This window comes from Colias eurytheme, chromosome 4 (genome assembly GCF_061535395.1).
Source record: "Colias eurytheme isolate Ceu_HAF_F1 chromosome 4, ilColEury1 Martin Lab GWU primary, whole genome shotgun sequence".
NCBI classification, from domain to species: domain Eukaryota; kingdom Metazoa; phylum Arthropoda; class Insecta; order Lepidoptera; family Pieridae; genus Colias; species Colias eurytheme.
This window is the reverse complement of record NC_142983.1, coordinates 11,548,343-11,570,497: the sequence shown is the minus strand read 5'-3', so window position 1 is coordinate 11,570,497 and position 22,155 is coordinate 11,548,343. Positions and strand designations below refer to the sequence as shown.

The following is a 22,155-nucleotide window of genomic DNA, read 5'->3' as shown; positions in this document are numbered from 1 at the left end:
ATGCAAATATCGCTAATAAATGTTCTATAACTTCAGAATCTTATAAATACGAGTACCTACATAATATGATATAGTAATAGACAGTACATGTTCGAAGTTGTGTCCAAATCCAACCACATAGACAAAAGACATATTGGCGCAGTTTTTGCGGGGCCCGGTCAGAGATAAACCGATCTAATTTATTTGGGAGGACACTTGATTGGGACGTGATTATTCAGCCCCGAAGTTTTTAGCTTTGGGAAACTTTTAAATTGTGTACTTTGGAATTAAATTGCGGGCTTTGACCACTGATTAGTCTGAATAAATCGCAGGTAAAGGTTTGGGATCTAAATTACCCATCATACTATGTGTAATAATTGAAAGCTCTGAAATTTGAAGTTATAATTATAGTGCTCCTGATCTATCTGTTGGTCTGGTTGGTATTTTGATACTTGGAAGTGAGATTTGATTTCCATTTGTCAGTTATATCAGCATATTTCAATCTGTGCAGCAGAGCAAAGAAGGCGGAATGGATCTGTATAACTATTCCGTCATAATCTTTGTTTTGTTTTTCGTTCTAGTAGATATTTGTAATACTTATCAAAAGTAAAACATCATAAAATGCTCCAAAGTCGAAACTCTCATTTGGCAGATCGTTCGTTCCATAGCAACCAAAATATTGGAAATTTAGCTCCAAAATATAACGTAGGTATATATTTAAACGCTCCGTTGGTAACAGCTCCAGCAACCCTTTAAAAATAATCTCTAAACTAACGATTTTTCATGGTATTTATATCGGAATCTGGTCAGAATTTTTAGACATTGTTTCACTCCACTTATTTAAAAAGCTTTTGAATATGCTTGATTTATTTTATTTGCTCATGAACGAAATTTCTTCTCAATTTAACAATTTTCGTCTAGTTTGTTTTTCAATAAATATGCCCTGTATTTTTTTGGATAGGGTTTTAGAGATTCTGCGAGTTTTGTGGCTTTCATAAAGTTTATCTAATTATTAAGTTCTAATTTCATAGAATATTCGCAATACCGACTACTTACAATATACAAGATTTTAAAAATTTTACTTTAATAATTCATTTTTCATTCCTCATTTTCAATAAATTTTGCTTGTAAATTGGCCTTATTTAGGGATCAGAAAAGATTACAATGAGGATAAGACACGAAATTTACTTATTTTTACTCGTATAATTGGCTAAAAAAATATTAATGGATTTTCTTTGAATTATAGATTAAGGTACAATAACAATGATTTAATTTTGCTATGTTTGGAAGAGGTGTCGAGTGACGAGATGTGTACAAATTTCAATTTCTTTAGCTCTCGCACCGGGGTTTTATCACTACTCTTTTTCTCAAGAAATTATATCATCCAAATATGAAGAGATTCATTTCTAAAAACGTTATAGAAACTTACGCTATTATAATGTGTTATGTAATTTACAATAAGTGTGAATGACTTATTTTTATTGCCGTCTGGATGGATGTGGCGTTTCACTTAACTTATGATTCAGTAGTTTTTAGCAGTCGGTGCCAAGTGAACGATCATGGCTTTGACTTATGGCGTGAGTTGATACATTTAAAGCAATTTCCAGCCAAATAACATTATGACTTAAATGCACATAATACAAGGCAATAAAATTTATTGCATAAGTATTTTATATCTTTCCAGACAGTAGGTCCTTGCTTCAGATTTATTAGGGTTTCTGTAATATGACGTCTTATATTCAAATGAATTAATACAAGCTGGACAAGTGATATTAAATGTATCTATATGTGTGGTGGCACCAGGGATTATGGTGTTATTTTGATTTTTTTAAAGAATCTTTGATATATCGAGATTCGAGACGTCCGTATTTGTCGTGGAAAAAGTTATCTCGAAGACAATCCCCTCATATTGGATCGTCGGTCTTAAATGTATGTATATTGTATATTGTTTGAATAATCTGTATCATTATTAATCGCAAATTTTTCTACACTAATAAAAAGTGATTGATTACCGTAAAAATTAAAAAAAAAGCAAAAAGAAAATCTCTAATACAGATAACATTTCCAACGCGTAGCGAAGCGCCGCGCGGTCTGCGAAGTTCAAGTACACCCCCTCCCCCCGCCGGGCGGCTCCCCCCACCCCCCTCCAGACTAAATTCGTACTTGGCTCCTTTGTTGCTAGGCCCAAGCCGTATTTACGTGCAGTTTTTATATCTTCATTACGGGATCTTGCATGTTTTAATGTGCTGAATTGCATATTTAATGGATGTTGGTATTTTTGTAAGAAGCTTTTAGATAATGCGGTTTATTTATACGCCGTAAGCTCGACTAGGTAACGTTAGACATATTGATTTAAACTAATGAAGAATCAAAGATAGAATAAATAAACTAGATTCCATAAATTATCTAGATGATATCAAATATTTGAATGCAAAAATTCTAAACGTTTTAATTTACAAATCTATAGACTAAGACTATAGACAATGCCGTAAGCAAAACGTATATTCTATCACACACTAGTTCCCTATAGAACAGTGGCTATAATTTAGTAGCCCTTACCATAATGGTGTACAATGGAATACTGAATACTTGACTCGTGGACCCTGTTCTTGTATTGCTAACTGATTGTGCACCAGATATCGTGTGGCTCTATTAGTTACAGTATTATGTATGTACTAGCTGACTCACGTTACTTTGTCTGCGATTAACAGCAATATTTGTCATTATTGCAACCTTTTTCTTTGATAGTTGTTATTCCTCTTCTTATAGTTGTTATAGTGGCTGTAAACTATACCTTTATGACATTATGTCACGAAAGTTTACAGCAGTGGACTCAGAAAGATAGACCATAAGAAAAATCACTTAGAAAGGAAAGTGTTAAGAGCTTAATAGAGCTACAGTAAACATAAGTGTCCGTAACATAATTAATTCTTAGACATTGTGCGCATTCTAAAACAAAATGTTGTTTATAATTAATAACATCTTTGTAAACCACGTCTTATGCAACAATTTTACTATGCCTTGTAATTGCTATAACAATGTTATTATCAAGTACTATATTTCGTTTGTTTCCAAATAGTAACCAACTACATTTGTTGACAGGTATGAGCGGCGAAGCGTGTGCCTGCGCGCCGACGCCGCGACCCCCCGCCCCGGAGCCCGACCAGCTATACGACCACCACTCTTCTGAGGAGGAATTAGAGGTATAGCAGGAGTCAGTTAAAAATGATAATATTATAGCAGGAGTTATATGGAGATGCTTTTGATCATTGTGTGTTGCACGGATGTTTTGAATGAAGTAGATAGTTTGAACATTCATAAGATAAATGAGTAATGACGGTAGGAAGAAATAATGCGGTGCGAGCGAAATAATAATTGACGACCTAGGTAGGATTTATTGAATTTTTACACAATAAAATAAGACGTGGGAAGAGAACGTTTTTTAATTACTTAATTCAAATCTAAATAGTATGTCGATACGGTGTAAATATATATAAAAGAGGTAAATACTGAGCGAGGGTGGACGTATTATACTTCTATTCTATACTAATAAGAATTAAATAGAGTCGATCCATGTAGGTATTTAATGAAATACAGATCATTAACAAATGATAACGTAATAGGCTTAAAATAAACACAAGTAGCATTCTCACCGCAATTTGCTAAAGTTGAAGGCAAATGAGCGTATGTAGAAGACAGTGTAGGAATAACAATTGGACGAACCAGAGAAAATCGTACGTGTCAGTAAAACAAGACGATTCTAATGAAAAGTTTAAGGTAGTAGTGCTAGGTCTCTTCAATGTAGTTGGAAATCCGTGATTAACTATATTTGAAAATACAAAAACTAATCTTAGAATATTTCCTGAATGAAAAAATGCTTAGGGATGCACATTGCACAGTGCTCTGTATGGATGATATTGTTACGAATAATATCAATTGGAACAACCAGCTCTCGCTAAAAAAATCATTATGAAAAAAAAAATTACTTACACATTTCATTTATTTCCACACGTACGTAGACGAAAGATATTATAAAAAACATAAATCGCGATGTTTACTCGGCAACTCGATAGTAACCTTAACATTGACAGAAACCTTGAGCGTCGGATCAGCGTTGTGCTCACGCGCAGCTCTGGCGTGATTAATAAATATCATTAATTTAATCGGTCGCAGGCGCACGGCTAATTGATATTTATCTTGTGTATGTAGAATGAATAGTGTGTTGTTGGTTATTTAGAATACTATTGGATTTGTCCTGACGTCGCCTCTTATTAAAAAGCGGGTAGGCGTTTCTTCTGATCTTGACCGTTTGGTTCGTAGCCATATCCCAAAGATTTTAATGATCGGCTAGTCAACCAGCTCTCGCAATTTATTTTGATTCTTTAATTCTCGGTTAGTATCTGTGCTCTAGATATGTTATCATATTATGGTGATAAATGTGAGATTTTTATATTTTCTACACGTTTATGTAAAGAAATAGTATCCGTAATCCAGTAATAGAAATAGTGTTTGTGCGCTGAGAAACTCAAGACAGGATTAGATTGATATGGTTACGATGGGTGTAGAGTTACCTTATACAAGTAGACGTAGGTATTAATTTGGTTCTTCTTGGAAGTAAATTGCGTTAGATTCTGTTTAATTGGAGTAAAACTAGAGGAATTAAAGAAGACTATAAATGTGAATTAAAAAGGTAATTACTAGAAATACCGTTGCGCTAATTATACGGTCCCCAGATCTGTGAATCCTAATATTTCTTGATAAAAGGAGATAGCTTAATTAAAAACTAATTGGCGTCCACTCAATGTTAATCGTTATCTTTAGATTCTCAAGTGAATCTAAAATCTAGGATTCATTTACTAGCATTGATAAGCTCCGACTAGATTTTTATTATGCGTGAAGCTTCTAATACGTTTGAGCTCAAAGCTCACATGTGCGTTCTTTGATGTCGACTAAGCGCTTGAAGAGCTTTCAACACATTGGCTCTCGCAAGTCGCATCACACGAGACTGTTACGTAATCTAAGACAATACGACCTTTGCTTAAGTATTTCTTTGAGCTAACTTATCTCTTAAGTGCCATGCAAAATTACATTGAGAAACCCACAAGTAATAATGTGAAGAAGTCTTCAAACAGACTGGTTTAGTTTGGAACTTCCTTTTGAGAAATTAGTTTCAAAATATCTTTGTCTTTATTTGAAAGTAAGTTTGTAATTTTAACATGTACATATGTACTGAAACTGTGTGCGTGAACACAGATCAATGTTCGAAGTATCACGTCAATTTAAGGTTCCTAATATAATATCTTCCTGGAGTGTTCCATTTGTTCCCTGTGGTTTAGTTACAATGTGCCTACAATCCTATCAAACGATTTCATTGTGTAGCAGATACATGTATCCAATCAAACGAACATAGGGTCTTAAATCTCACAAACCGCAAGCCATTTGCACACATTGTAAGCCTTGAACCGTAAAAGCTCCAACAAACGTTAGATCACAAAACTATGAACAGTCCACACGAAAAATCGCTATCAGCTAACGAAGTTTCATCTCCGGCTATCTAATTCCCGCGCTAAGTTGGTTATACCTTGACAACTGTCCGCCTCTCACATGGCACATTAATTCTCAACGACACACCGCAACTAAATTAAACCCCATCCCCCCTGGACCCCCTACCCTGCTGTCACAGCAATCGCAACGCCCCACGTCAAGGGAACTATTATGCAGACACTTGAAACTACGCTTTTCTGAAACTCGGAAGGGATAACGCTATTTCCCTATCAGTTGTGTGTGGTCTCGGAATGTAGTTGGAACTAATTGTTAGTTGGATATGCGGAAATGTCCAGAGGTCCTGAGCTTAACAAGCTTAAAGAGCTTAATAACCCTAATGTCGTATGCCATCTGCAATAGATATCGGGCATTTGTCTGTGATAGTTTAAAGGTCAATCTTACTTTACATATTTCTAACCATTTAAGTAAATCAGCTAAAAATGCCATTTTACCAAGCTTCTTAAAAGGTTCGTTGGAATCAGTGAATGATACGATAACAACATCATTACATCACCCGTTGAGATTGCAGTCACTACAAAGAAGATTTATGTAACCATCTATGTACTTACTTAATCTTTTCTAGTAAATTTTCAGTAATTCACTTCATTTTCGATTATAATATTTTAAAATATTATCCCTTAAAACTATTATGACATTATTTTATCCCAACTAATTATTCTAATCAGAATTGAAATAATCTAAAACTCCGCCAAGAATAATTTGGTTAAGACGACTTTAAGAGGAGATCTTTTAATATGATTAGTATAATGCGCCGGCCGAGTTTTTAACAAAAACGGCTCTGTTAATGATATTACGCAAAAAGATTAAAATATCAGGGCGGGTGAACGCCCCGTAGTGCAGCGGGTAGCAAAAATTAGTTGAATAAAACCGACGATGTATCTTTCCCACGACGAGATACATGCCCACCGCCGTTCGCCTGACGCCTCCCGCGAGTCAATCAAAATACTTCTCTTCTATCTAGTGACTAGTCTATTGTTTCAATACTTTTATCCGACCGTTTCCTTTTCTATCCGAATCGATTTTCTCACGACCGTTGGATTTTTACAGAAGAGGCTCGATTATCCGGACTAATTAATGTGGAGGGTCATTCAGATAAACGGAATCGGGATAATTGATAGAGAAAAAAGAAATTTCGGCCCTAGCAAATTACTTTCATCCTATTGCTTTTATATTTTTGTCCTCAATATGTGTATGTACATTGAAATCTCTTAATAACGTACGTTCGAGATTTAATTATTTTTTATTTAGTAACTTATCTGACTAAATTGTTCGTGTCTCAGTTCTAACGAATGATGTAATTACCGTTCCAAAATGCATCCATATAACTGAAGCACGGATAATCGAGACCACACAACTATAAATATCATAAGACGCTAAGCTAAAGCTCCAACTTTGTAGCGGTGTAAGCCTGGAAGGTAGTAATTTGCAATATCAAAGCGGAGCTCGCGTAGTACAGGGTGTGATTACGAGTACGTGGATCCAGCGCAGAGGAGCCGCACTCCCCTCGCAGCGGCGCAGGGTTGTGCAGGGTACGCACGGCGGGTAGGCGCCTCCTCTATTGTTACTTGTTACTCGTAACGTGCCTTTAAGAGGCTCCGACCGACAAAATAGCTGTCTACGTCCCCTAAACTTTTGTCTTACGGTAACTGATATGCAGACATTGTATTCGAACCGCTCGACATTCGGAACGTGTCGTTCCTGCGCTAATATTATATCCGATTTCCATCACGTGATGCGCCATTACGCCTCCAGTTAGCGTGCAGATTGTAGACACAATTATGCTAAACGGCACTTTTCATGACTGTGTACTCATCTCCAGTTAAAGCTATTTTGCCCGTTTTAATAGAAAGAGACAAAACAGTCTACGTTTTGTTAGGTCTTCCTTTTTTCGTCTGCTGCTTACATAACATTTGTTTATCTTCCGCTCGGTTGGAAAATTAGAAATTCTTTTGTCTGCGCTTTAATTGTAAGGAATAAACGGACAATGGTGAATAGGTTTCATATTAAATCGTGTGAGATAATGCGCGGGCTGACGGCGTCGCCTCTCGTGGCGACTTTGTAGTCGCTTTTGTGAACCTCTTTGGCTTCCTTATCTAAGCTCATTCTTATCGGGGTTTAGCATCGAGAGGCTTTCATCGGAGCGCTTAACGATATGATATATAATTTAATCTCTTTAGCGCGATAGTTAAACGGGTGAGAGTGCGGGTTACGTGTTTACAATATCTCGCTCGTCGCGGGAGTATCAAAGACGCTTTGTAACGAGAACTCTTCCAATTTGTGCCGGCGACGGATAGGCATGGGTAATTTTTAGGTAACTAAAATTTGCAGCGGGATTAGTATAGTCGGATGATCTCTTTGTGAGCCAGTGAACCGTGAAATTCGGAGACTTCGTGCGCCTCGCTCTCCGCAACTGTACAAGCTAACTTTGCTGTGAATTACTTAAGTTTTACTTACTTTTCTTTAGTTCAGTTGTACGGATGGAAGTTGAGGATTAAAAAATACCTCTTTTAGTGTAGCTTTATAGAATTTAACTTGCGAATAAATAAAATTGTGTTTCATGAATTTGCTACTCTCTGGACTATACTATTTATTATCTTCTTTATTCGAATTTAGAATCAGCGGTATCAGTTTTAGAACATCTTTTAATATTCATATAGGTTCTTATTATAATGACTTCTATTAAATATGGGCCATAAAACGTCGTCAGGAAAGTTAGAAGTTCGCGCTCGATCAGCGCGGCAGAGATGGCACACGCGATCCATAAAAGCGCTTCCGATTGCCTCCAAAATGCGTACGAATAGGCCGTAAACGTCATAATAATATTGCGACACGTGATCGAATCGGGGCTTTATCGGCAGTTAGGCGCCCATAACCGTGAGCTAGTAATTTATGCTATTCCATTAGATCGGCCCCTTGTCGTGTGGTTTTTTCGACTCGCATCCATAATGAACGAGCGGCCGGCCGCAGTTTTCGCCGGTTACGTCGAGCCGCATTTTTCTCGGTAGCGGGGCGGGCGACTCCGGTCATTAATTCAGCCGTGTAATGACGCGACGCTTTGATGGACGAGAATTGCGACTTGTGCAATTACATGCTGAAATATTCAGCGAAGACGTCGCCCGAGCTCTAACTACCGCTTTTCTTTTCTTCCGTCCCCTCGCTCGCTCCGCGAACTCGTTTCGATCCGAGACATTACACCGGGCGACAGTTTTTTGTCGCGCGGCCCGTTACCGCAGCTTCCGCTGGCGGCTCGCTGCGAGCAAAGTACACTATTAACGTCGCTTTTTATCGCGAATGCGCTTCACTAAATCCATCAGCTCATGCGTTTGGTGTAACTGACCGCACGAGTCGGCCGGCGAGCGGGATGAATGACAGAAGGGTGGTACAGGTGATCAACGGCGGGCCGACGGGTGCAGCGGCGGGCGCCGCGCGGGGCGACGGGCGCGGAGAGGGGCGCGGCGAAGGGCGGCGGCGCGGCGCCTCGTCGCCGGCGCGCGCGGCCCCGGAGAAGCGGCGCTGGCCGGCGGAGCCCTACGACGACGAGCTGGCGGCGCGCGCGCCCTCCTCGGACGACGACGACACTAAGGTGCGCCACAACTAACGACACATTGCCTGACTAACACTTGCAACGCTCTGCGCGATCATTTTGCGAGGTATATTTTCTATATCTTATTTTACTACCATTTTTTTCAATTAATTCTGTTAGACTGTTTTAACGTTAATAACAGTGCATCAATTGTAAATAGTATGTGAACATTATTCTATTCTTAAATTTCAATGAAAGTTCCAAGTTAAACAGGAAATTTTGAATAAATTCCATAAAATTTTTAATTTACATAATATCTTCATAGGACAGACAAGTATACTATTTCCCATTTCAAAAAAATTAAATGCATATTATGAAGAAGAGAAGTAAGAACCCGTACCAGGCACCAGCACTCTACTTAAACCAAAGTCTGTAAATGGGACGATAAGTCAGTGAATGTAACCAGTTTGTTTCAAATGTAAACGAAACCATCGTCACACACAAACAAACATAATTTCCCCCTTCAAACTTACAAGCGATTTTTTGTGATGTTTTTCCATTCTCCTTCTCTTTTTTATACCCTTACTGAGCCACGATCTCTACAACCCTTCGAAGACCATTACAGAGTTATACCTATACGTTTCCAGGTGGAGACGCCAGTGCGGTTCCGCACATCACCACCTCTAGAGGCATTGAAACCCCGGAGAGCAGGAGCTGGGGTTAGTGCTGCGGGGTCGGGGGCGGGTAGTGCGGGGGGTGCGGGGGGCGCGGGGGACGCGTGCTGGCGCGCGCCGCCGTCGCCGCGCCGCCGCCGGCTGCCGCTGCCGCCGCCCAGGAGGCACCGCCCGGCGCTCGATTTTGATAAAATGCAACAGGTATTTATACACAGTGGCACTAATGTCTAACACGTAAACACACGCACTCATATACACACACACACCCACTCGCACAAACGTACACACGCACACACAGGCGCTCACACACATCCACTCACACAAACACAATTCATAAACACACCCACTCACACAAACGCGTGCGTGCTCACTCACACTCACTCACACACACGCACTCACATGCAGAAATTTAAAAAATTTTTAACGAAATTTAAAAAGTTTTACTTTCAGGGTAATTTTTCATGCACAGGATCAAAAGTAATGACATAACAATTTAATACAGATTTTATAGATAATTTAAACGTGTATATATGGGACTTTTATCATCGTAAATTACACTGAATAATGAAGTATGGAATTCATTTTCCTAAAATTGAAAGGTTTCAAAAACCAAATAAGTAATTACCTACATATAGAATAATAATGCCACCAATAATAATTTTTCACAATTCTTAGTTCCTTAGCGTTAGTGGCTTGTGCATAATCTATTATCCACACTATTCCACGTTTTTCCAATTAACAGTACTTTCATTTATCATACAATATTTACAACGCGAGGATAATTCAAAACAACAATTTAGTAAAATATAAATTGCGTTCATTCGATGGCCATTAGAAAACATTATTTAAATCATATTACCGTGAAATAAGGTTCTATTTCGCTAGGCATATTAAGTTTCACATCGCATAATTAGGGGCATATGCTTACATTCCCACGGCATGCCGCGTGTGTAAATGCCACATTTTTATACGTTAATTTATTAATGACTTCGCGTGCTGTAGTCTTTATTATTCTTTATTCTTGGATTTAGTTGAGGCGAGCTTAGATGCTTATCGCCTGAACGTAATAAAGATTTGTGCTTTATTTCGTGGTGTTATGTCATGCAAACAGGTATGACATGAATATATGGCTATAGATATGAACTCATTGAACCCAGCCGATGTATCATAATAAAAATTTATTTTACAATGTTTGATTTACGCTAATAAGTTCAGTTTTATTAAAAATCAAGTTCTTGTTTCCTCGTTATTTTTTATTATTTCATGTTGGTAATTGCTAATTAATAATTATGTTTAAAAATGTATTTAAAATGTTGTAAGTAAGTATGTTTCACAAAAAAATGCTCCGTGAACATTAATAGTTAACTCTATACCAAAAAATAGCGTGATTAAACATCTCAAGATAAGAAAAAATTATATTTAAGAACAAAGGGGCTGGTTTTATTTGCTACACCCGCATACGGGTCAGTGACCCCGCGATAAGTGATAAGGCGTGTGACCGCGACTGCACTGCACCTTGCGCTTTTCTATTTCCTATTTTTATGATGCAGTGACATAGACAAAGTAGAATTAATGTTGCCAGCTTTAAAATCATCACGAAGAAAGTTGTCTATGGTTTAATTTATAATAGTTGAAATTTCTGTTATAAAGATAACAATACAAACAATAAACTATTTTTTCCATAGCCCAGGCGTAGGCGTGTTTAAGCATAAAAATAAGGAAGAATAAACTTTATCGCTAGTATCCATTAGATTTTATTTTTTGTTTTTTATAAAAAGGCGTGTCATTAATAGAAACAAGTAAAGACCCAACACAGTTCAATACTAATTAAAGCCCATATGCATGCGATGCATAAATATAGCCACCCTAGTACCTATCCTTAACTCAAACAGACCTATTTACGAATAGATATTATGACGTCACTTGAAACCCAACATGGCGATCATAAATAACCATAGATACAATGGTTTCCCGCTCAATGAGTGTTTCCCGCCATAACCGCTGTCAATGGGAAATGCGCGCGCACCGAACACAAGCTTGTAACGATGCAATGCATTTGCTATCGATTGCCTGTCTCATTTAATAAGCTGCACTCAGAGACGTTTGATGGCTTCTTGATACCTGTAGATTCCCGATATTCCAGTAAAAAGGACTTACTTGAATGACGTTGAAGTTCCATTGAAATTGCTGATGCACGTCTAAACGTCTTCTAACGTTATTTAAATTAAATCATGTTTTGGATCGTTGTATCAAAGTAGTAAATTAAAAGTAGTTACTGGAAACGCTCACGCAACATTTAATTTAAAATAAATTATAGTTTAACTCTACACTTATTAAGTTCGTTTCAAATAATAAGTTCGTTTCAAATAATAAATAAATGTAAATTATCAAACTACGTGAACGATACGCAGCTCCATTTAATTTAATCTTGCATTAAAGTTTGTGAGAAACCGATAATGTTTAGGTACACTTTCTCTTTTATCGTACTCCTGTTAATTAATCCTTTCTAAATACGTACTCTGATGTATTATGTAAAAAGCTATCTCATTGTTTTTTTGGTTGTCTGTTCGAGTACAAAATATGAATTGTTTTATGGAATGATAAATTTTCAGTTTTCAATCAGCTCAAAAAACATAAATCACACATCTGACATTATGTACTAATTACACTAATTCATTCATTTGAAATATAAGTTGTAAAGTTCTAAAAATTCATAACATAATATATAATATGATTAATATAATAATATGATTAAGATTTGCAGCTCTAAAAGACATAGTTATTAGTTGTAGTTTATTACATTTTCCGATATCACAAGTCATATGTTTAACTGATAAAGTTTATCTTAACAGATACCACAAACAGCTGTCTATCACAGTATATAATAGAAGATAACATATATTCTGATTATAGTTGACTGTTAGATGACAGATAAGGTATCTGGTATATAGCAAATTACCTTTATACACACCTTCTAGTCAAGTGGTTTTATCTATTGATACATATCCCAAAATACATATAAGTTTTGTGTCTCTGTTATCATAAGGAAATTTAATTTAATTAATTGTTTGCATATATCGTTTAAAGAGATAATTTTAGAGATCATCATGATTAGAGGGTAAAGACAGAGTAATTATGGAAGTGTAGTAATTTTAATAATAGGTACATAAGTCGTATTACATAACATTTTTAAATACATACAAGTAAATGAAAGAGGAATTAAATTTCTAAAGAATTTATTTTTCTCGTTTATCTTTTAAGCTCTTTAGTTTTTACTTTTTAGATGTTGAATCCACTTATATTATAATACATTTTGTATAAAATGACGTTTTGGCGGGATTCACTTAAACACTCAACACTTTAAATTACTTTATTTTTACTTTAACACAATATTACACAAGTTACACAAGATCCACAAGGCAGATAATCAACATGAAATTTCTTATACGTATTCATTAAAACATTTCGCTAGTGCGATGCAAATCTAAAGTGTCGCCATCTATTGGTAACTTATGAAACTAATTGTCGTAACTTGACATATTTAAACGTAATTAGACATTCCGCCCACCAAGGACTAGTCCGTAACAAAAAAACAACTAAAATATACCTCTAAACAAAACAAAACATAACTAAACAAAACGTAACCGCCCACCGTGATACATCAACGTAGTGGCGTTAAACTAGTAACCAAACAAAATACATCCGACACTTCAGTCAACTGACCTTCTAAAGTTTAACAATTTTATAAGATATTCTATTCTATTAGCTAATCATTTTATTTAGGCAAAACACTAATTTTACTCAACGGTCGTTTTAAATATCCATTCTTACACTTAATTGTTACAACGCGAGTTATATTATCTGATCCAATATGTTTGTTTACAATTTTTCCTAAAATCCATTTAGAAGGTGGAACGTTATCATCTCTAATTATACAAATATCATTTATATTAGGTTCTTCTAATTTCGAATTCCATTTATACCTCTGATTTAAAGTAACCAAATATTCTTTAGACCATCTACGCCAAAAATTATTTACCATTTTTTGAATAACATTCCATCTTTCTAATTTATTTATATTACAATCATCATAATTACGATCACTTATATTTATAACTGGTTCACCTATTAAAAAATGACCTGGGGTCAGTGGGAGAGGGTCATCTGCTTCACTACTTATAACAGAAATTGGCCTAGAATTAAGACATGCTTCAATCTGTGACAGTACTGTAGCTAATTCCTCATAAGTTAAAATGCTGTCACCTATGACCCGTTTCAAATGGTTCTTAGCACAACGCACTCCGGCCTCCCATATCCCTCCAAAATTAGGTGATTGCGGCGGTATAAAATGCCACGTCGTAAATTCCAATGTAAGAAGTTCCGCAATTTCATTAGGTAAATTAGATTTAGCAGAGTCAAACATTTCTCGTAAATGTTTGTCCGCACCAACAAAGTTTGTGCCATTATCACTGAACAAATCCTGGCAACGTCCACGTCTAGACGTAAAGCGTCTAAAAGCGGCGATAAATCCCTTAGCGGTTAAATCTGTTACAGCCTCAATATGTATAGCCCTTGTGACCATACAGACGAAAAGACAAATGTAGCCTTTATAAGACTTTGCCCCTCGACCTGGAGAAAACTTAATATTGACTGGGCCTGCATAATCAACACCAGTTGCCGTAAATGGCTTGCAAGGCTTCAGTCTAGTATCTGGAAGCTGTCCCATTAACTGCACTCTCGCTGCTTTCGAATATCGTAAGCACGTGAGGCACTTCCTATAATGTTGTTTTACTAGATCCCTACAGCGAACTATCCAATATTTTGTCCGAATGTAATTCATCATGATTTGCGGTCCACCGTGCATAGTTTTTTCGTGAGCATCCGATATTAACAACTGGGTAAGATGAGACTTAGCTGGCATAATAATCGGGTGCTTCGTGTTATGGTTTGCGTGAGCCTTATCAATCCGACCACCGACTCTTAATATTCCATTTCGATCTAAAATGGGACAAAGAGTACGAAGGGGACTTCTCTTCGGTATATCCTTTTTACTCTCTAAATCCTTGATCTCTTCATCAAACGCAATTCTTTGAACCTGTTTAATACATTTCTCTAATGTTTCATTCATTTCATTTACTGTTACAAACTTCGGCAAAATTTTTCTTTCTTCCTTCTTCAGTAATATTCTTCGACAATAAGAAATAACCCTTAGCATTTTAGTCAAATTAGAAAATTTTAACCATTCAAAATCTTCAAATTTATCTTGTTTAACCATTAACGATACTTGTCTTCTTTCTTCATTCGTATCTACTATCTCTGTATTTTTCATTTCAATATTTCTGTTCTTCAACCATTCCGGTCCGTACCACCATAGTGAATGAGAAAGTAATTCTGTTGGAGTCAAACCTCTAGATGCGCAATCAGAAGGATTGGCTTCGGTTGAAACATGACCCCATTGATCATAATCCATAATAGTTAAAATCTCTGATACCCGATTACTTACAAATGTTGTCCATTTGCTTGCACCGCCCTTCAACCATGCTAAAACGATTGTAGAATCAGTCCATCCGTAAATGTTATCTTTGCATACCTTCATCACTTGAGATACTTCGTTCACAAGTTTCGCAGCAAGCACAGCTCCACATAACTCTAAACGAGGTATAGAAACTTCCTTCTCTATAGGTGCTACTTTTGTTTTAGCTGATACTAACCTGACATGTATGGATTCATCGTGATTGATGACTCTCATAAAAACTGCAGCAGCATAAGCAGATCTTGATGCGTCTGAAAAGACATGAAGTTCAACATGACTTTGACTAGTGCAACAAATCCACCGTGGTATTTCTACCCGTTGAATATCCTTGCATTGCTGTCGTATGTTAAGCCACATTTCGTTCAAATCTTCCGGTAATGCATCATCCCAATCTAAATGCGCCTTCCATATTTTTTGAATAAATAATTTAGCAACAATGATTACTGGTGCAATCCAACCCATTGGATCAAACATTTGAGCAATATTAGATAAAACTTGTCTTTTCGTGACTGGAAATTTTATCTCCGGTAAATTAATTGTATAAACAAATCTATCTGAACTACGATTCCATGAAATTCCTAAAACTTTTACCATATTATCAACCTTAATTAGCATAGATTCTTCATTTTCTTTATTATCTTCTCCAATATATTTTAATAATTCCTTACAATTAGAGCTCCATTTTTGAAGTGTAAATCCTCCAGATTTCATTAATTTGTTCATTTCATTGTAAATAATTTTAGCTTCTTGTAATGTATCACAACCTGTCATTAGATCATCAATATAATAATCATTTTTAGTAATTTCTGATGCTACTGGAAATTTGAGTTTCTCATCTTCTGCTAAACGTTGTAAAGTTTTAACAGCAAGATATGGTGCACACGCGGTTCCAAATGTTAGAGTGAGCAATTTAAAATGTTTAATTGGTTGATCCGGTAAAGTTCTCCATAAAATTCTCTGAAAATTTGTCTGTCTTGGATTAATACGTACTTGACGGTACATTTTGACAAGATCAGCCACTATACAAATGGGATGGGTTCTCCACCTCATTAATATATGTCTGAGATCTTGTTGGATTTTTGGTCCAATCATAAGATCATCATTCAATGACACATTATTTGTTCCCTTACTAGAAGCATTAAAAACTACACGAACCTTTGTCGTATCTTTATCCTCCCGTACAACAGCATGATGCGGAAGATAGACAGCCGTTGGATTATCTAAATCATCTTCTTCGACTAAAGACATATGATTAAGAACTAAATACTCTTCTATTACTCGTCTATATTCCTCATATAATTTAGAATTATTCTTAAGCCTTCTTTCTAAAGCGAATAATCTATTCTTAGCTATATCCATCGATTCTCCATACTGGCACTCAGGATCCTTATTTTTAAATGGCAATGTAACAACATACCTTCCATCTCGATTTCTTACAGTTGATTTTTCATATAGCTCTTCACACAATTGTTCCTCTCTTGTAAATTTCTTAACAATCATATCTGGTTCAGCTTCTAATTCCCAAAAACGCTTCAAAAAATCATCGTTAGTTCTAACCTGTAAATGAAAACTGTTAGCCTTATATTTATCTGAAAGTGAATCAGATACCTTACCCGATAAAACCCAACCAAAGACCGTATTCTGTGCTATTAAATTTCCTTTGGGTTGTTTCATCATACCTGTTAATAAAATCTCAGCATAAACTTCTGCCCCTAATAAATCATCAATCTTACCTGGTGTTGCATAACCTGGGTCCGCTAATTCTACATTCTCGAGTTCGAGCCATTTAGGAGCATCTAATTTCACACATGGAAGCATAGACGTAAGTGAAGTTAATACATAAGCCTTAACATTAATAGAAAATTCTGAGTTATGACGCGATTTTAAACATAGGGTTACTACATGTTTAATATGCATTTGACCATCTCCCAGACCTGATACTAAACTATTAACAGATGTACGTTTAAGACCGAGTAACTGAACAGTTGCTTCAGTTACAAAAGACGCTTGCGAGCCTTGGTCCAACAATGCTCGTACCATAAATAAGTTACCATTATTTGACTGAGCCTTAAGTAGTGTCGTAGCTAGCAGAACATGATAGCTTTTATGCTCTCTTTTGGCAAAATTTGCCACAATCTTTGATTCTACTAGCGTAGACGGAGTTTTATTCTCAATCCCATCATTTTCTTCTTGTGTCCTTTGAGTGTTTTCAATGAATCCTGTCTTCTCTAAATGCAACATAGTATTATGTCTACGTCCGCATTTCTTGCAACAAATTGATTGTCGACATTTACTTACAATATGTGTAGGTTGCAAACAATTAAAACATAAGCCCTTACTCTGTACGTGATTTCTTCGTTCTTCTACTGTTTGCTTCTTAAACTGTGTGCATGCATTTATATAATGATTGTCACCACAAACTGAACATACATTCTCTGTCTTCTTATTCTGTAGGATAGCTCCGTGAAAAGAACTTTTAACCAATTGCCTCTTTTGTGACGTCTCATGTCTTATAGGTTGCTTTCCAGAATCTACCATCTCTAAACTCCGAAATCTTGCTTCTAAAAAATCCACTAACTGTGACCAAGTTGGTAATTCATCGGCACACGACATGCTTATCTGATTCTCCCATAGTTTATGTGATTGTACATCGAGCTTTGAAACCACCAAATAAATTACAATTGCATCCCAAGTTGCTGTTGGTATTCCCATATTATTAAGCGCTTGTAATACTGATGTAGTTGTGTCCAGAAGTTGCTTAATCGCTTGTGCAGATTCACTATTAATTTGTTTTTGTCCAAATAACTTTTTAAGAACAGCATTTAAATTATATCTTTTATTATTGTATCGTTTTGTTAATTGGTTCCAAGCCTCTTGGTAGTTTTTATCAACAGTAGCAAAATTTCTTAATAAATTCTCAGGTTCTCCCAAGACACTACTCTTTAAATAATGCATCTTTTGCACCGGTGATAATTTTTCGTTATTATGAATTAGCGACAAAAACATATCATAGAATGTCTGCCACTCCTCGTATTTGCCCGAAAATGTTGGCAAATGTATTCTTGGCAGTTTTACATCGTCACTTGTCATCGTATTAATTGATGTTGATATCGGATTATTGGGCACTTCTTCAAATTTTTCTTTTAGTTCAGTCATATGGTCTATGTAAATTTCTTCAAACTTGTCATAATCGTCTTCCATAAAATATGTCAATGATTCTCTTTGTTCCGATGTTACTATTTGAATTAGCTCTGTATGATTCCGTTTAAATTCCAAATAAAAATCTTCCAAATTTTTTATTCTAGTTTCCAAATACTGTTTAGTGATTCTACTTTTCGGACTCTTCCTAAAATTTTGTTGTGCCTTTTCTAATCTAAGTAACAAATCCGCTTGACTTTTAATTAATTTTGAAGCCATTTTAGTTTAAATATTAATAATTTAGTTTTATAAATTTTTCTTCTAAAATTATCAAAGTCTCAATAATCTTCCAAGTCTATAGAATAATCCAGAAATTTTAAAGTCCATATAATAAATTCTCAAATTTTTCCAAGTCCTTAGAATAAAATCTCAAATATTTTCTAAGTCCATATAATAAAGTATCAGATTTTTCAAAGTCCTTAGAATAAAATCTCAAATATTTTCTAAGTCCATACAATAAATTCTCAAATTTTCACAAGTCCTTAGAATAAAATCCCAAATATTTTTCCAAGTCTATATAATAAAATATGAAATTTTTACAAGTTCTACTTATCGGAAATTTTTCTGTCTTTCAAAGTCCATCCTTTGTTTCGGCACCATGTATAAAATGACGTTTTGGCGGGATTCACTTAAACACTCAACACTTTAAATTACTTTATTTTTACTTTAACACAATATTACACAAGTTACACAAGATCCACAAGGCAGATAATCAACATGAAATTTCTTATACGTATTCATTAAAACATTTCGCTAGTGCGATGCAAATCTAAAGTGTCGCCATCTATTGGTAACTTATGAAACTAATTGTCGTAACTTGACATATTTAAACGTAATTAGACACATTTTTTATTTAGTTGGTTTGTTTAGCACTAAATAAACTCGGAAACTAACTGGACCGTATTTGCAGTCGCATTCAGCTGCATTGTACGATTTTCGATCTGAAATTTTGGAGGGTAGTCCTCTATAGCGTAGTGATAATAGCGCGTGCTAACGTGTGGTTGTGTCAGTTGAAGGTCGGCGGCGGCGGCGTGCGGTCGTGGCGCGCGGTGGGCGGCGCGCACGGCGGCGAGCTCTCCGTGTTCTGCTGGTGATGTCGCAGGCGCACTGCAGGTGTGTATCGGGGCGTTAAAAACAATAAACTCTAGACGTTCGACCAGCCCCTCATGTTGTTATCAAAACTGGATGAACGTGCGTTCGTCGCGAGGTCACAGCGGCTACTAAGCGCGCGCCAACGTGTAAACGCTTGCCGCAAGCGCCCTTTGATCTGTGTCCAAAAACCGACACTTATACACCTGCCGACATTTCTGCCGACCCGACATTTAAAAAGCGACTGACGATTTCCAATTCCTATGAATCAATATAAAACTTTTATACATTTTTATTTATTTCATAATATTATTTTATAAGATACTAAAATATTTTCTTCTCAATTTCAGATTCAGGGAGTCGCCCGCAAGCAGTACAAGCCTGGCGCTGCGCGTGAGTCCGCGCTGCGACCGGCGCGATACCGGCACGGTACCGGAGCTGTACCGGCGCGGTACCGACACGATACCGGCGCGGTACCAACACGATACCGGCGCGGTACAAGCACGATACCGGCGTGGTACAGGCACGGTACTGGCGCGGTACAGGCACGGTACCGGCGCGGTACAGGCACGGTACCGGCGCGGTATCTCCGCGGTACCGGCAGGTGTCGCGGGCCCACGGCTCCCACGGACGATTTTAGACGACTATTTGACTTTCATATCATTGTATTGAATCGAGATCGCTCCAGTGTTAGTTCCTTTACACTCAATGATCAAAGTACAAACTTACCGATAGAAGCCGTCGCGCCGACCGAACGTAGTTTTTGGAAGTATTTACTCATTTTGAATACCGCGTTTAAGCCGTTATACACCGGGACGCGACCGGGCGTTTTGTACGAGGCCATTGTTAGTCACTTAACGAGTTTTTTTAATTAGTCGTTGTGAACGGTGTCGTTGTTAGCCCCGTGCGGGTCTCACCCGGCCCCGTGTGGGGGGAGGGGGGGGGGGCACATGTGTGCACGTTTTTGATCTCGAATTGCGACTGAGACGCCGGGCCTTTGCGCTCAACGAAACGGAGCCCCAGTCTACGTCTCCATACTTTCGTTGAGCGCAAAATCCCGAGCCGCGCATACGTGATTCCTTTATAGATTATCAAAATATTTTTATGAGTTCAACGTCGACCGGCACGAGCGCGGCCTTTTGTGCAATATGGAGTTTTTTTATGGTCGGTTCGGGATTTTCGCCGCCCGTGTCCCGTGTGTTATGTGTACAGAGTGTTATGGCGGCAACATGGCCGCGCTCGTGCCGGCACAAGCGGGTTGTATATTGCGTTTCATTAAAGAAACGAATCTTCAATGGCGGCCAAAGCTGACACTGACGTATGGTAGGGTCAGCAAAAAAGAAAATAAAAATAACGTAAATGGATAATTATTTTATTAATTATTTCAAATTGTTTGTTGACAAACTTTTTTGTTATGGTATTTGTGTATTTATATGAATTATCATATTTAAGTATACAGAATGTAACAAAATCCCCATAATATTTGTAATGAGCCCACAAAACTGAACAACTTTTCCCAAAGAACATATTTTGTCAAATTCCAATAAAACACTATTTACTTTCGCGAATGCATAAAATTGTCAATGTAAATTTATGATAAAAACTATTATAGGGAAAATCAAATAAGTACATTTTAGTGATTTTATTTTTCCATTTTTTTTGCATGCCGTACGGCCGTGTGTAAGCGAGAGGGAATGATAAGCGCCGCCATTGAAGATTCGTTTCTTTATTGAACTGCGTTATACCTAGCTGTAACTTTCGTTCGTAGTTCATTGAGCGGGGCCGGAGTCCCGTCGCTCCGTCGGGTCGGGGACCGACAGTTGTAATAGAACGACAAATATGTGGTGCGAGTGAATTACAGTGAATTTAACGATAGAGACATTTAACAAATTGTGAAGTGGGCGTACCCTGTACATAGCGTAAGCGTAGGCTAAGTGCAGTCTTAGATGTAGTAGGTATAACAAATTGTACGGCGGAGCTCGTTTGTTGATCGTTTCGTGTTGTGTTGTTCCGTTTCGCTGCGATTCCGTTACTCAGTCGCGCTCTGCGGCCGAGGCTCACATTCGCTATATTTTTGTTTACGAGAGCGTAGTTTATTGGCGAAAAGTTATTTTTGTGAAAGTTTTCGTAGAGCCGAGGTCGCAGTGGCGTCGCGACGATCAGTGGTGATATTTTACAATATAATTTATATTATGTTTTTATATATTGAATTAACATGCGTAATAAAGAGTGAGCAATGGCACATCTTAATCCTTGTTTTATTTTATTTACTACCTTTGAAGCAAACCCAGCTTCCTGAATGAATCCACATACTACAAACATATTTTCATAGTTTTCTTAATTATCTGCATATTATATCAAATCTGTTTCACTGATAAATTTTCTAATACACACGGTCTATTAATTCAGTACAGACAAAAATTAAAAGTAGATGTAGAAAACATTTTATAAGAGCTTTTTGTTGGCTTGTTTGGCGAAATATCTAAATATCTGTGATTACTTTTTCTTTTATCTTTTCTTTCATACTAGTTACCACAAAACAATTAAAATTATTCATTAACTGATATAACTTTACTTAATAGTAGGTACATAGA

The 22,155-nt window shown here is 36.9% G+C and overlaps 1 protein-coding gene across 1 annotated transcript in view; it reads left to right on the top strand.

Moving 5' to 3' along the window:
- Reph (Regulator of eph expression) overlaps window positions 1–21,811 on the top strand; it is a 67,610-nt gene extending 45,799 nt beyond the window's left edge. The window contains exons 4-8 of the mRNA XM_090101473.1: window positions 3,082–3,182; window positions 8,930–9,127; window positions 9,715–9,942; window positions 19,483–19,585; window positions 19,912–21,811. Of these exons, the coding sequence (XP_089957599.1) occupies window positions 3,082–3,182; window positions 8,930–9,127; window positions 9,715–9,942; window positions 19,483–19,566 (611 nt within the window). The 3' untranslated portion in view covers window positions 19,567–19,585; window positions 19,912–21,811. The remainder of the gene's footprint in view (window positions 1–3,081; window positions 3,183–8,929; window positions 9,128–9,714; window positions 9,943–19,482; window positions 19,586–19,911) is intronic.
- The last annotated feature ends 344 nt before the right edge of the window (window positions 21,812–22,155 follow it).